Source organism: Chelonia mydas, chromosome 1, assembly GCF_015237465.2.
Source record: "Chelonia mydas isolate rCheMyd1 chromosome 1, rCheMyd1.pri.v2, whole genome shotgun sequence".
NCBI lineage: Eukaryota > Metazoa > Chordata > Testudines > Cheloniidae > Chelonia > Chelonia mydas.
Window position 1 is genome coordinate 50,242,232 of NC_057849.1, and position 12,787 is coordinate 50,255,018.

At 41.6% G+C, this 12,787-nt stretch overlaps 1 protein-coding gene across 7 annotated transcripts in view; it reads left to right on the forward strand.

The window, feature by feature from the left end:
• Positions 1-12,787, forward strand: part of NBEA (neurobeachin) — an 837,833-nt gene that overhangs the window by 359,403 nt on the left and 465,643 nt on the right. For 5 of the 7 annotated variants that reach the window (XM_027833036.3, XM_043531828.1, XM_007070883.4 and 2 more), the window contains 2 exons: positions 879-1,047; positions 3,372-3,467. In XM_027833036.3, coding sequence (XP_027688837.2) covers positions 879-1,047; positions 3,372-3,467 — 265 coding nt within the window. The remainder of the gene's footprint in view (positions 1-878; positions 1,048-3,371; positions 3,468-12,787) is intronic. The other 2 variants (XM_043531837.1, XM_027833037.3) reach the window with 1 other exon arrangement.

Genomic DNA, 12,787 nt, shown 5'->3' on the forward strand with positions numbered 1-12,787 from the left:
TGACCTTCTGTATGTCACAGGCCATAGAACTCCCAGATTAATTGCTAGAGTATATCTTTTTAGAAAATATTTAATCTTGATTTAAAAATTATCCGTGATGGAGAAACACTCCTAGCTGATTTTGGCTCATAATTGTTTTCAGCTTTGTGAAACTGGCTTTAACACATCAAGCGTATACATATTACTGATTTGGACTTGAGTCTTCTTTCACATTGTAATGTGATCAAGTCATGATCACTTGTACTTGAGCTAACTTTAATTTTTAGTTCTGTGATCAGTTACTATTTTCCTGTTAGAAGAAGGTCTAATAAAGGATTCCTTTGTGTTGGTTTCAACACTTTTCGAGTTAGGAAATTGTCACCTATAAGTTTTACAAATTCAAAGGATGATCTAGTACTGGCAGCGTGAGACTGGCAGCATGAGACTGCCAGCATATGGCACACAAATTGAAGTCCCCTATGATTACACGTTTTTTTTCTACATGTTGTAGATTGGTATGTAAATTGACGGTCATCCTGTTCCCTAGTGTGGTTTGGTGGTCTGTAGCAAAGCACAAGATGGCGTATTATTTGGTGTCTATCTGTTAAGACATTGATTCGTAAGCATTCAAGATCATTTTGTTCTGAGTGCATCAGAAACAGATAATGCTATTTTTGACACAGAGGGCTATTCCCCCTCCTCTTTTGCCCACACTATCCTTCCTGTTATAACCACTGATTTTAACATTCCAATTAGTGTATAGGTAATTCAAGAATTGAATTGTAAGCAAGTATAACACCTAAAAAGGTTGATTTTTCTAAAACATATTGATTATCTTGATTTAAAAGTTCCATGTAAGTATCAAGTATGATACATGTGTTCCTTTTTCTCTCACTCAGGATGATAGCAAACAGGCTCAATTTTTGGCTTTGGCAGTAGTTTACTTTATTTCTGTGCTGATGGTCTCCAAGTACCGTGATATACTAGAACCTCAACGGGAGACTGCAAGATGTGGGAGCCAGGCAGGTAGAAATATCAGACAAGAAATAAATTCTCCAACAAGTACAGGTACATCTATTTTCCCCACTTATTTTTCATTTTGTTTTTCAGAATTTCCTTGAAATGGTAAATATTTGACTACAAAAACTCTTTTAAATTGTCTGAAAGGTGTGATGGCTAATGAGACTATTTTGTTGTTCTTTAGTTTCTCCAAGCTTCTTTAATATGTTGGTTGTTAATAAGTTAGATTTAAATTATGAGCTTCTGCTTATTGGGTTTAACTTACTTTCATTTGCTTATTCTGTATTTATGCATCCATTTTTAAATTTATATGTACATTCAACGAAGGAGATGCCTTGTGAATTTAAAGTTTTGAAAGGACAAGATATTAAACTGTCAAAGTAAACCTAAAAATTGCCGTTTGTCTACTGTGAGCAGCTATCTCTGACTCTAAATGCACTGTCTGAAGTTTGTAATCAGCAAATACAGCTAGCTCCCTAGTTGAAGTTACTTCTGTTTAAACGTAGTCTTGTGAAAAGCTAATATAGCAAGGACTATTAACTCTCTTGAGTCCTGCTGTCTTTCTAGTTTGGGTCTGCATTGAAAAGCTCCTGGAAGTCTAATATACCAGAATTGTTGCCTTTATTGCATTCTTTACCTGATTAGTGTGAATTCTTATTTTTTCCTGGCAACTGATATCCCAGTCTTTGGGGATACTATCTGTCAACTGCAGAACCTGCCAAGAGTTTAGTATCCAAATACGTTCCTCCACTGTTTGTAATGTTCAGTCTGCCAGTCCAATGGCTTATTTAAGCGGATTGGTTTATGACTGTGCTCTGTTTTCTCTCTCAGAACAGCCATATAAATATATTGGAAAAGAGTGATTAGAAATCAGTGGCCAAATCTCTGCGTGTTGTTTTTCATGAACATGTTGCTTCTTGTACTGAATTTGATTTGCTGTCTTAGTTTCTGGAACTGCTGATTTACATATCACGTATAATGTAATTTAAATTCATGTCCTATTTGCTTTTATTTAGGGCTGTCAAATGATTTAAAAAGTTGCAATTAATAGTGAGATTAAAAAAAATAGTCGTGGTTAATCAGTTTTAACCACACTTTCAAACAATAATAGAAAACCAATTTAAATATATTATAAATATTTGGATGTTTTCTACATTTTCAGATATATTGATTTCAATTACAACACAGAATACAAAATGTATATTGCTCACTTTATATTATTTTATTACAAATATTTGCACTATAAAAAAGATGAACAGAAGTAGTAGTATTTTCAATTTACATCATACAGGTACTGTAGTGCAATCTCTTTATCATGATAGTGAAACTTACAAATGTAGAATTATTTCTTCATAACTGCACTCAAAAACAAAACAATGTAGTCTCTAAAGTTTTACAAGTCCACTGAGTCCTACTTCTTGTTCAGCCAATCGCTAAGACAAACAAGTTTGTTTACATTTTCAGGAAATATTGCTGCCCGCTTCTTTTTTACAGTGTCACGTGAAAGGGAGAACAGGTGTTTGCATGGCATTGTTGTAGCGATCATTGCAAGGTGCCAGACATGCTAAATATTCATATGTCCCTTCATGCGTTGACTTGTAGGTTGTACTGTTTTTTTTTGTTTACGGTGCAAATATTTGTAATGCAAAAATTTTATAAAGTGAGCACTGTACACTTTATATTCTGTGTTGTGGTTGAAATCAATCTATTTGAAAACGTAGAAAAACTTCCAAAATATTTATAATAAATTTAAATTGGAATTCTGTTATGGTTTAACAGTGTGATTAAAACTGCAATTAATCACAACTTTTTTTTTAATCTAGTTAATTTGTTTTGCATTAAAACTTGAGTTAACTGGAATTAATTGACAGCCCTATATATTGACAGCCCTTTTATTCATTTGATCTAATTCATTGTTATATCTTAGCTTGCTTACTTTCTACCTTTGTATGCTAAGCTTTTTTAAAAAAAATCCGTGTCCTCATTGGCTGTTTTCATTTAATAAACTTATATTTAAATGGTCAGCTATGAGAAACCGTAATTTTATGTTGTATTTAATGTGTCCTTCCTAGTCATATGTTGTGGTGCTGGAGTAGGAAACTGCTTGTTTCAATTAACTATTTCAGCCATTTTTGTCTTATATACGTGTCTTTTTCCCTATAAATGTTCTTCTTATGATTCCCTACTAATTGGTCTGATGTTTCCTATCTCTTGATACATAACTTGTTTCCTTCCTTCAGAAATGCATTTTTGTTAATAGTTCCATAGTTGCATGTTTCAATGAGATAGGACTTCTGCCATGGATCCACAGTGGATCAGATCACAGGCGATTATTAGCTGGCTCACAGTTGATTCCATGATTTTCTCCACAGTTGTGGTCATACCATCTATCCCTCACCCAAGTTTGAACCATGGATTCCTTGCCAAGTTAATTCCTGAGCAGAGCTTTGCCCACTCATTTTACAAAGGTAATATTAACATCATCTCCTAACCTGTTTGGGTGTCCTTATTTAATGTAATGTAATTAAATAACTAACCGTGATGTAATTGTTGGTAAATAAGCATACGCCTCAGGTTACATGGAGATCAGACTGTCACCTGATGAGGATACCCTTAAGACAAGGCTTTCTTCCTGGCTACATTTTCTTTAGGAAATATCTTTCCCACTTCCTCTACCATTTGTTCATTTCAGTGACACCTAAGTAAATTAATTAATAGTAGGTAAACAAAAAATTAGTGTTAAGGTAGAGAGAGATGAGAAGGAAGTTTTGAATGTTTTTGGTTTGGGCTTATTCTTTTTCTTCTTGCTGCAACAATACCTCCTTTAGTTATGAAAACAAATCAGACCTATTCTAAAGATATTGCATACAGGGAATAAATTAAATCTTTAGTACTACTTTTTTTATGCCCCCTTTCCTCACACCTCCTACCTTTTCTTCCTTTCCTTTTCTTCTTTTTTCTTTCACTTTTTGTTTGTATGTAAACCTTTATATTGTATATAATGTAAAGTTTTATTTTGTATGTTGTTGATTGCTGTACTGTGCTATTCTGGAGAGAGACAGTTTCTGCAGTCACAGCAAATGTTTTGTGATACAGGCTGGTTTTTCAGATAGTCCATGCATATGCATATTTTCTATGTTTTTCAAATGTAAGGGATTTGCATATGTACAAAGTTAAATAGGTACATTTGTAGCCAAGCGTGCATGTGAATTTCCCAACTTGTGTGCACATTACGGTGGAAGTGCAAAAAGTGAATGGATACAACCATACTTTATCTGATGATCGTGCTCTCTGTGTCACTCTGATAAAAATCCAAAGAGTAAAAAGAATGATAAATACAAAGAAAAAAATAGTAATTAATTCTGTGACTACTTCTGATAAAATATGAGGAATAGGATGACTTCCTAGTTCACTAAGAATACTTAGCACTTATATGGTGCTTTTCATGTTCCAAGTGCTTTACAATGTTAAACCCTTCAATCAAGCATTCTCACAAACAATGTTTGGTGGCCTCGGAGTGTGGTCACCAATTCTTTCTGGTGGCCGCTCTGACAATTTTTCCTAAAATACTTAATTAACTTTAGCAAAAACAAAGAAACATGCACATATGCATGTCCAAATCATTTTTATTTATTTATGTGGGGTTTTGTCTGCAGACGCAATAATAAAAATAATGTACAGTTGTCTCTTATTTTTTACTGAACCAAAATGGAATCGCAACACAAATAAGGTGCTTTGCATGTTCTTGTCTTTTTTGTTGTTTCTTTTGCGCTTTTTTATAATTAAGACTTGCTAGTTAGTAAGCTAGCTGGGAGACACTGAAAAGTCATATTAACAAACATACAAATATTGCTTTTCACAGCAGAGACTTGCTCAGCCCCAGCAAGCCGGGGAGAAATTAAGCCCTGGATGGGGAGGTGGGTAGGACGGCAGCAGGGGCTGGAGCAATGGGGAGATGGATGGGGGACTAGGGACGGCAGCGGATGCCGGGGCAATGTGGGGGGTGGTGAGCCTGGGGCTGGCACCGAAACCTGGAGCTCGCTGCTGTGTGCCCAGAGTCTGCCGCCCCACAGGCTCCAGGAAGGTAGGGAACTCACACCAGCTGTCTGTTCCTCTGGCATTTGTGACTCCAGAGGCAGCCAGGGCCCAACCCCTTCTGGCGGCCCCAGGTGAGGAGCTGCTGCTTCCCCCGCACCGCCCCCCCCCCCGGCCCTATCACTGCCCAGGAGCCTGTGGCCACAAGAAAAGCCCCTGGTGGACGCATTTGAGAAATGGTGATCTATTAGATAAAGTTCTGTATGTCTCAGTCCCTCATTTATGAATCTTTATAGTTTATGACTTCAATAATTCATTTCAAATTCAAATGTTTCTAACCTGAATTTCAGTATTTTTCTTCCCATAAAGTTTCCCCATTATTGCCAAAAATAAATAAATATATATATATAAAATCTTTTTTATTTCAGGATCATTCAGTGAGCTTTTTGTCACTTCAGTGTGCTAATTTAATAATCTTAGTTGTGACATAACTGGCATACTTATCCACCCTTTATAAAAGGAATTGTATGCTGTTAATTCAGAAGTGCTGCAAAATAAACCCTAAAATATATTTGAATCCTGTTTCCTCATTATCTTCTTGTTCCGCATTTATAGCACCTTTTTATATAGCAGGCATTAGGATATTTCATTTTTAGCCACATCTGCTTGCAAATCAAAACATACAGAGCAATACAGACAATTTTAAAAAAAATATTAAATTTTATGCAATAAAAAGGATATATAAACAAGATTAATATTGTTGTTTGTACAAAATATGGCACTTGAAATAAAGACAGGTAGCAAACATAGAAAAGATTAGTTTTGCCATTTATATGCAGTATGGTTCTTGAGATAAAATATAAGTAGCAAGAGTGTAAAAAAAAAAAAAAAGTATAGATTCTTAAAATAGAGCGGATGGGTGGACATACAGAGTAAATCAAAATATTTAAGAGGAGGCTTTTTTTATATCCATCATGTCTCCTCTACTGTACATTACAATAATAATTTTGCCTTCAGGAATGGGCAGTAAGTTTGTCTCATTTGTTAAAGTCATATATTTATTGAACATATATATTGGATTTAACCAGGCCTTACACTGAGTATGTTAAGAGTTCATTCTTTGCCAGCCTATTGTTATAATTGTGTTGAAAGTTTTGTGAGATATTAGCAGCATGTTCTATCACTATAGTTGGAATTATGTCAGGGCTCTTCAGGGCTGGAACATTAGTAATTCAGGAAGAAACACTGGCTGCTTATAAGCAATCCACCTTTCATAGAATCATAGAATATCAGGTTTGGAAGGGACCTCAGGAGGTCACCTAGTCTAACCCCCTGCTCAAAGCAGGACCAATCTCCAACTAAATCATCCCAGCCAGGGCTTTGTCAAGCCTGACCTTAAAAACTTCTAAGGAAGGAGATTCCACCACCACCTCCTTAGGTAAAGCATTCCAGTGTTTCACCACCCTCCTAGTGAAAAAGTTTTTCCTAATATCCGACCTAAACCTCCCCCACTGCAACTTGAGACCATTACTGCTTGTTCTGTCATCTGCTACCACTGAGAACAGTCTAGATCCATCCTCTTTGGAACCCCCTTTCAGGTAGTTGAAAGCAACTATCAAATCCCCCCTCATTCTTCTCTTCCGCAGACTAAACAATCCCAGTTCCCTCAGCCTCTCCTCATAAGTCATGTGTTCCAGACCCCTAATCATTTTTGTTACCCTTCACTGGACTCTCTCCAATTTATCCACATCCTTCTTGTAGTGTGGGGCCCAAAACTGGACACAGTACTCCAGATGAGGCCTCACCAATGTCGAATAGAGGGGAACGATCATGTCCCTCGATCTGCTCACTATGCCCTACTTACACATCCCAAAATGCCATTGGCCTTCTTGGCAACAAGGGCACACTGTTGACTCATATCCAGCTTCTCGTCCACTGTAACCCCTAGGTCCTTTTCTGCAGAACTGCTGCCGAGCCATTTGGTCCCTAGTCTGTAGCGGTGCATGGGATTCTTCCGTCCTAAGTGCAGGACTCTGCACTTGTCCTTGTTGAACCTCATCAGATTTCTTTGGCCCAATCCTCTAATTTGTCTAGGTCTCTCTGTATCCTATCCCTACCCTCCAGTGTATCTACCTCTCCTCCCAGTTTAGTGTCATCTGCAAACTTGCTGAGGGTGTAATCCACACCATCCTCCAGATCATTAATGAAGATATTGAACAAAACCGGCCCCAGGACCAACCCTTGTGGCACTCCACTTGATACCAGCTGCCAACTAGACATGGAGCCATTGATCACTGCCTGTTGAGCCCAACGATCTAGCCATCTCTCTATCCACCTTATAGTCCATTTATCCAGCCCATACTTCTTTAACTTGCTGGCAAGAATACTGTGGGAGGCCATATCAAAAGCTTTGCTAAAGTCAAGGAATAACATGTCCACTGCTTTTCCTTCATCCACAGAGCAGTTATCTCGTCATAGAAGGAAATTAGATTAGTCAGGCATGACTTGCCCTTGATGAATCCATGCTAACTGTTCCTGATCACTTTCCTCTCATCTAAATGGTTCAGAATTGATTTCCTTGAGGACCTGCTCCGTGATTTGTTCAGGGATTGAGGTGAGGCTGACTGGCCTGTAGTTCCCCGGATCCCCCTCCTTCCCTTTTTTAAAGATGAGTACTACGTTAGCCTTTTTCCAGTCGTCAGGGACCTCCCCGATCACCTTGAGTTTTCAAAGATAATGGTCAATGGCCCTGCAATCACATCCGCCAACTCCTTTAGCACCCTCAGATGCAGCACATCCGGCCCCATGAACTTGTGCTCTTCCAGCTTTTCTAAATAGTCCTGATCCACTTCTTTCTCCACAGAGGGCTGGTCACCTCCTCCCCATACTGTGCTGCCCAGTTCAGGAGTCTTGGAGCTGACCTTGTTCGTGAAGACAGGGGGGGAAAAAGCATTGAGTACATTAGCTTTTTCCACATCCTCTGTCACTATGTTGCCTCCCTCATTCAGTAAGGGGCCCACTTTCCTTGACTTTCTTCTTGTTCCTAACATATCTGAAGAAACCCTTCTTGTTACTCTTAACATCTCTTGCTAGCTGCAACTCCAAGTGCGATTTGGCCTTCCTGATTTTACTCCTGCATGCCTGAGCAATATTTTTATACTCCTGCCTGGTCATTTGTCTAATCTTCTACTTCTTGTAAGCTTCTTTTTTGTGTTTAAGATCGGCAAGGATTTCACTGTTAAGCCAAGCTGGTCGCCTGCCATATTTACTATTCTTTCTACATATTGAGATGGTTTGTTCCAGTAACCTCAATAAGGATTCTTTAAAATACAGCCAGCTCTCCTGGACTCCTTTCCCCTTCATGTTATTCTCCCAGGGGATCCTGCCCATCAGTTCCCTCAGGGAGTCAAAGTCTGCTTTCTGAAGTCCAGGGTCCGTATTCTGCTGCTCTCCTTTCTTCCTTGTGTCAGGATTCTGAACTCGACCATCTCATGTTCACTGCCTCCCAGATTCTCATCCACTTTTGCTTCCCCTACTAATTCTTCCCCGTTTGTCAGTAGTAGGTCAAGAAGAGCTCTCCCCCAGTTGGTTCCTTCAGCACTTGCACCAGGAAATTGTCCCCTACACTTTTGAAAACTTCTTGGATTGTCTGTGCACCGCTGTATTGTTCTCCCAGCAGATATCGGGGTGATTGAAGTCTCCCATGAGAGCCAGAGTCTGCGGTCTAGTAACTTTCATTAGTTGCCGGAACAAAGCCTCATCCACCGCATACCCCTGGTCTGGTGGTCTATCGCAAACTCCCACCAGGACATCACCCTTGTTGCTCACACTTCTAAACTTAATCCAGAGACACTCAGGTTTTTCTGCAGTTTCATACCGGAGCTCTGAGCAGTCATACTGCTCTCTTACATACAATGCAACTCTCCCATCTTTTCTGCCCTGCATGTCCTTCCTGAACAGTTTATATCCATCCATGACAATACTCCAGCCATGTGAGTTACCCCACCAAGTCTCTGTTATTCCAATCACATCATAATTCCTTGACTGTGCCAGGACTTCCAGTTCTCCCTGCTTGTTTCCCAGACTTCTTGCATTTGTGTATAGGCACTTAAGATAACTCGCTGATCATCCCGCTTTCTCAGTATGAGGCAGGAGCTCTCCTGCTTGTGCTTCCTCCTGGTATCCCACTTCCCCACTTACCTGAGAGCTTTGGTCTCCTTCCCCCGGTGAACCTAGTTTAAAGCCCTCCTCACTAAGTTAGCCAGCCTACTTGCGAAGATGCTCTTCCCCCTCTTCGTTAGGTGGAGCCCGTCTCTGCCTAGCACTCCTCCTTCTTGGAACACCGTCCTGTAGTTAAAGAATCCAAAGCCTTTTCTCCGACACCACCTGTGTAGCCATTTGTTGACTTCCATGATTCGACGGTCTCTACCCAGGCCTTTTCCTTGCACAGGGAGGATGGACAAGAACACCACTTGCGCCTCAAACTCCTTTATCCTTCTTCCCAGAGCCATGTAGTCTGCAGTGATCCGCTCAAGGTCATTCTTGGCAGTATCATTGGTGCCCACATGGAGAAGTAGGAAGGGGTAGCGATCCGAGGGCTCGATGAGTCTCGGCAGTCTCTCCGTCACATCGTGAATCCTAGCTCCTGGCAAGCAGCAGACTTCTCGGTTTTCCTGGTCAGGGTGGCAGATAGATGACTCAGTCCCCCTGAGGAGGGAGTCCCTGACCACCACCACCCGCCTCCTTCTCTTGGGAGCAGTGGTCGTGGAACTCCCTTCCCTAAGACAATGCATCTCATGCCTTCCAATCCGCGGAGTCTCCTTCTGCTCCCTTCCCTCAGATGTATCATCTAGTCCACTCTCCGCATTAGTACCTGTGGAGAGAACATGAAAATGGTTGCTTACCTGTATCTGCATTGCTGGTACATGGACGCTCCCCTTTCTTCTGGAGGTCACATGCTGCCAAATTTCTTCACCATCCTTCTGTCCCCGCTGCGCAGCCTGCTCTGAATCTTCAGAATGTTGTGCCTGTAGAAGCATATTCTGACGTCTGTCCAGGAAATCTTCAGTTTCTCTTATGCAACGCAGGGTCGATACTTGTTTTTCCAGACCTTGAACCTTCTCTTCCAATATGGAGACCAGCTTGCACTTTGTACAGACAAAGTTGCTTCTGTCCTGTGGAAGAAAGACAAACATGTCACATCCTGTGCAGGTCACAACAGCTGAACACTCACCATGCATATTACCTTCTTTCTAAGAGCTTCCTCAGGTGGTGTTGTAACTACTCAGAGAAGCCTGCAAGATGAAAGCCTCAGTGGGCTTTCCCCAGGCAAACTCCTTCTGTTAGCCTCTCTGCTGTTCTCTGCTCAGCTGGTTTGCAGCTGACTGCCTTTTTATAACAGTCAGGCCCACTCAAGGCTCACCTGGAACAAAGCACTCCCAATTCATACTTTTCAAACAATCAGGCACCTGGTCAAACTGACAAACTGTCCCCTCAACAGACACTCAGATACTCACCAACACAGCCCCCCTAATGCAGCACTTAATGTACCTCCTCTTGGACAGATCCCAGGGAAACTCCCTCTGTTAGCCTCTCCACTGTTCACCGAGCTGTTCACTGTTCTCCGTCTAAGGCCGCAGTTCAGTTTCTTGCAGGAGGATGATGTCAATCATGTTGTTCTGCATAATGTGAACTAGGAAGTCACTTTTTGGTCAGGACATATCTTCAGCCATGGCAAATTCAGAGTGCTGAGCCTATGAGTCTCTTAAAGTGCATCTGGAGGGAGTCACTGTTTCCATTGTTGTACAATCTGGGACTTCACTGAGCGATGTTCAGATGATGACATTAGTTGTCCCTTAGCATGTAAATTTTCAATAAGGCACAGGAAGTGCTTCAGGTTCATTGTGGGTCATGACCACTGCCCCCACAAGATAGTACTTTTTGGGTTGACAGCAGCCCCCAAGGTATTCACCAAGTGCTCACCTAGGATTGCAGCTCATCTACATTGTTAGATCCTTCCAGTGTGTTTGTATCTGGGCAACTGACTCAAAAGACCTCAATCTTAGAGCATAGTAATTCACTTCAATCATATGAGCTCCCCTATTCATATCTCTTAATCTGCAAGTAAGCAAAGAAATCTATCTTGGCCTCAACTTTGGTTCTGACTTTTATAGAGACCACCCTAGAACCTACAAGGGCTCTGTCCTAGCTCAAGTTAGGTTGACCATGAGTTGGTTGAGTTCAGGATCCTGACGCAGGGAAGAAAGGTAAGCAGCAGGATACGGACCCTGGACTTCAGGAAAGCAGACTTCGACTCCCTCAGGGAACAGATGGCCAGGATCCCCTGGGGGACTAACATGAAGGGGAAGGGAGTCCAGGAGAGCTGGCTGTATTTCAAGGAATCCCTGTTGAGGTTACAGGGACAAACCATCCCGATGAGTCGAAAGAATAGTAAATATGGCAGGCGACCACCTTGGCTTAATGGTGAAATCCTGGCGGATCTTAAACATAAAAAAGGAGCTTACAAGAAGTGGAAGGTTGGACATATGACCAGGGAAGAGTATAAAAATATTGCTTGGGCATGTAGGAAAGATATCAGGAGGGCCAAATCGCACCTGGAGCTGCAGCTAGCAAGAGATGTCAAGAGTAACAAGAAGGGTTTCTTCAGGTATGTTGGCAACAAGAAGAAAGCCAAGGAAAGTGTGGGCCCCTTACTGAATGAGGGAGGCAACCTAGTGACAGAGGATGTGGAAAAAGCTAATGTACTCAATGCTTTTTTTGCCTCTGTTTTCACTAACAAGGTCAGCTCCCAGAGTGCTGTGCTGGGCATCACAAAATGGGGAAGAGATGGCCAGCCCTCTGTGGAGATAGAGGTGGTTAGGGACTATTTAGAAAAGCTGGACGTGCACAAGTCCATGGGGCCGGACGAGTTGCATCCGAGAGTGCTGAAGGAATTGGCGGCTGTGATTGCAGAGCCCTTGGCCATTATCTTTGAAAACTCGTGGCGAACGGGGGAAGTCCCAGATGACTGGAAAAAGGCTAATGTAGTGCCAATCTTTAAAAAAGGGAAGAAGGAGGATCCTGGGAACTACAGGCCAGTCAGCCTCACCTCAGTCCCTGGAAAAATCATGGAGCAGGTCCTCAAGGAATCAATCCTGAAGCACTTGCATGAGAGGAAAGTGATCAGGAACAGTCAGCATGGATTCACCAAGGGAAGGTCATGCCTAACTAATCTAATCGCCTTCTAAGATGAGATTACTGGTTCTGTGGATGAAGGGAAAGCAGTGGATGTATTGTTTCTTGACTTTAGCAAAGCTTTTGACATGGTCTCCCACAGTATTCTTGTCAGCAAGTTAAGGAAGTATGGGCTGGATGAATGCACTATAAGGTGGGTAGAAAGCTGGCTAGATTGTCGGGCTCAACGGGTAGTGATCAATGGCTCCATGTCTAGTTGGCAGCCGGTGTCAAGTGGAGTGCCCCAGGGGTCGGTCCTGGGGCCGGTTTTGTTCAATATCTTCATAAATGATCTGGAGGATGGTGTGGATTGCACTCTCAGCAAATTTGCGGATGATACTAAACTGGGAGGAGTGGTAGATACGCTGGAGGGGAGGGATAGGATACAGAAGGACCTAGACAAATTGGAGGATTGGGCCAAAAGAAATCTGATGAGGTTCAATAAGGATAAGTGCAGGGTCCTACACTTAGGATGGAAGAATCCAATGCACCGCTACAGACTAGGGACCGAATGGCTAGG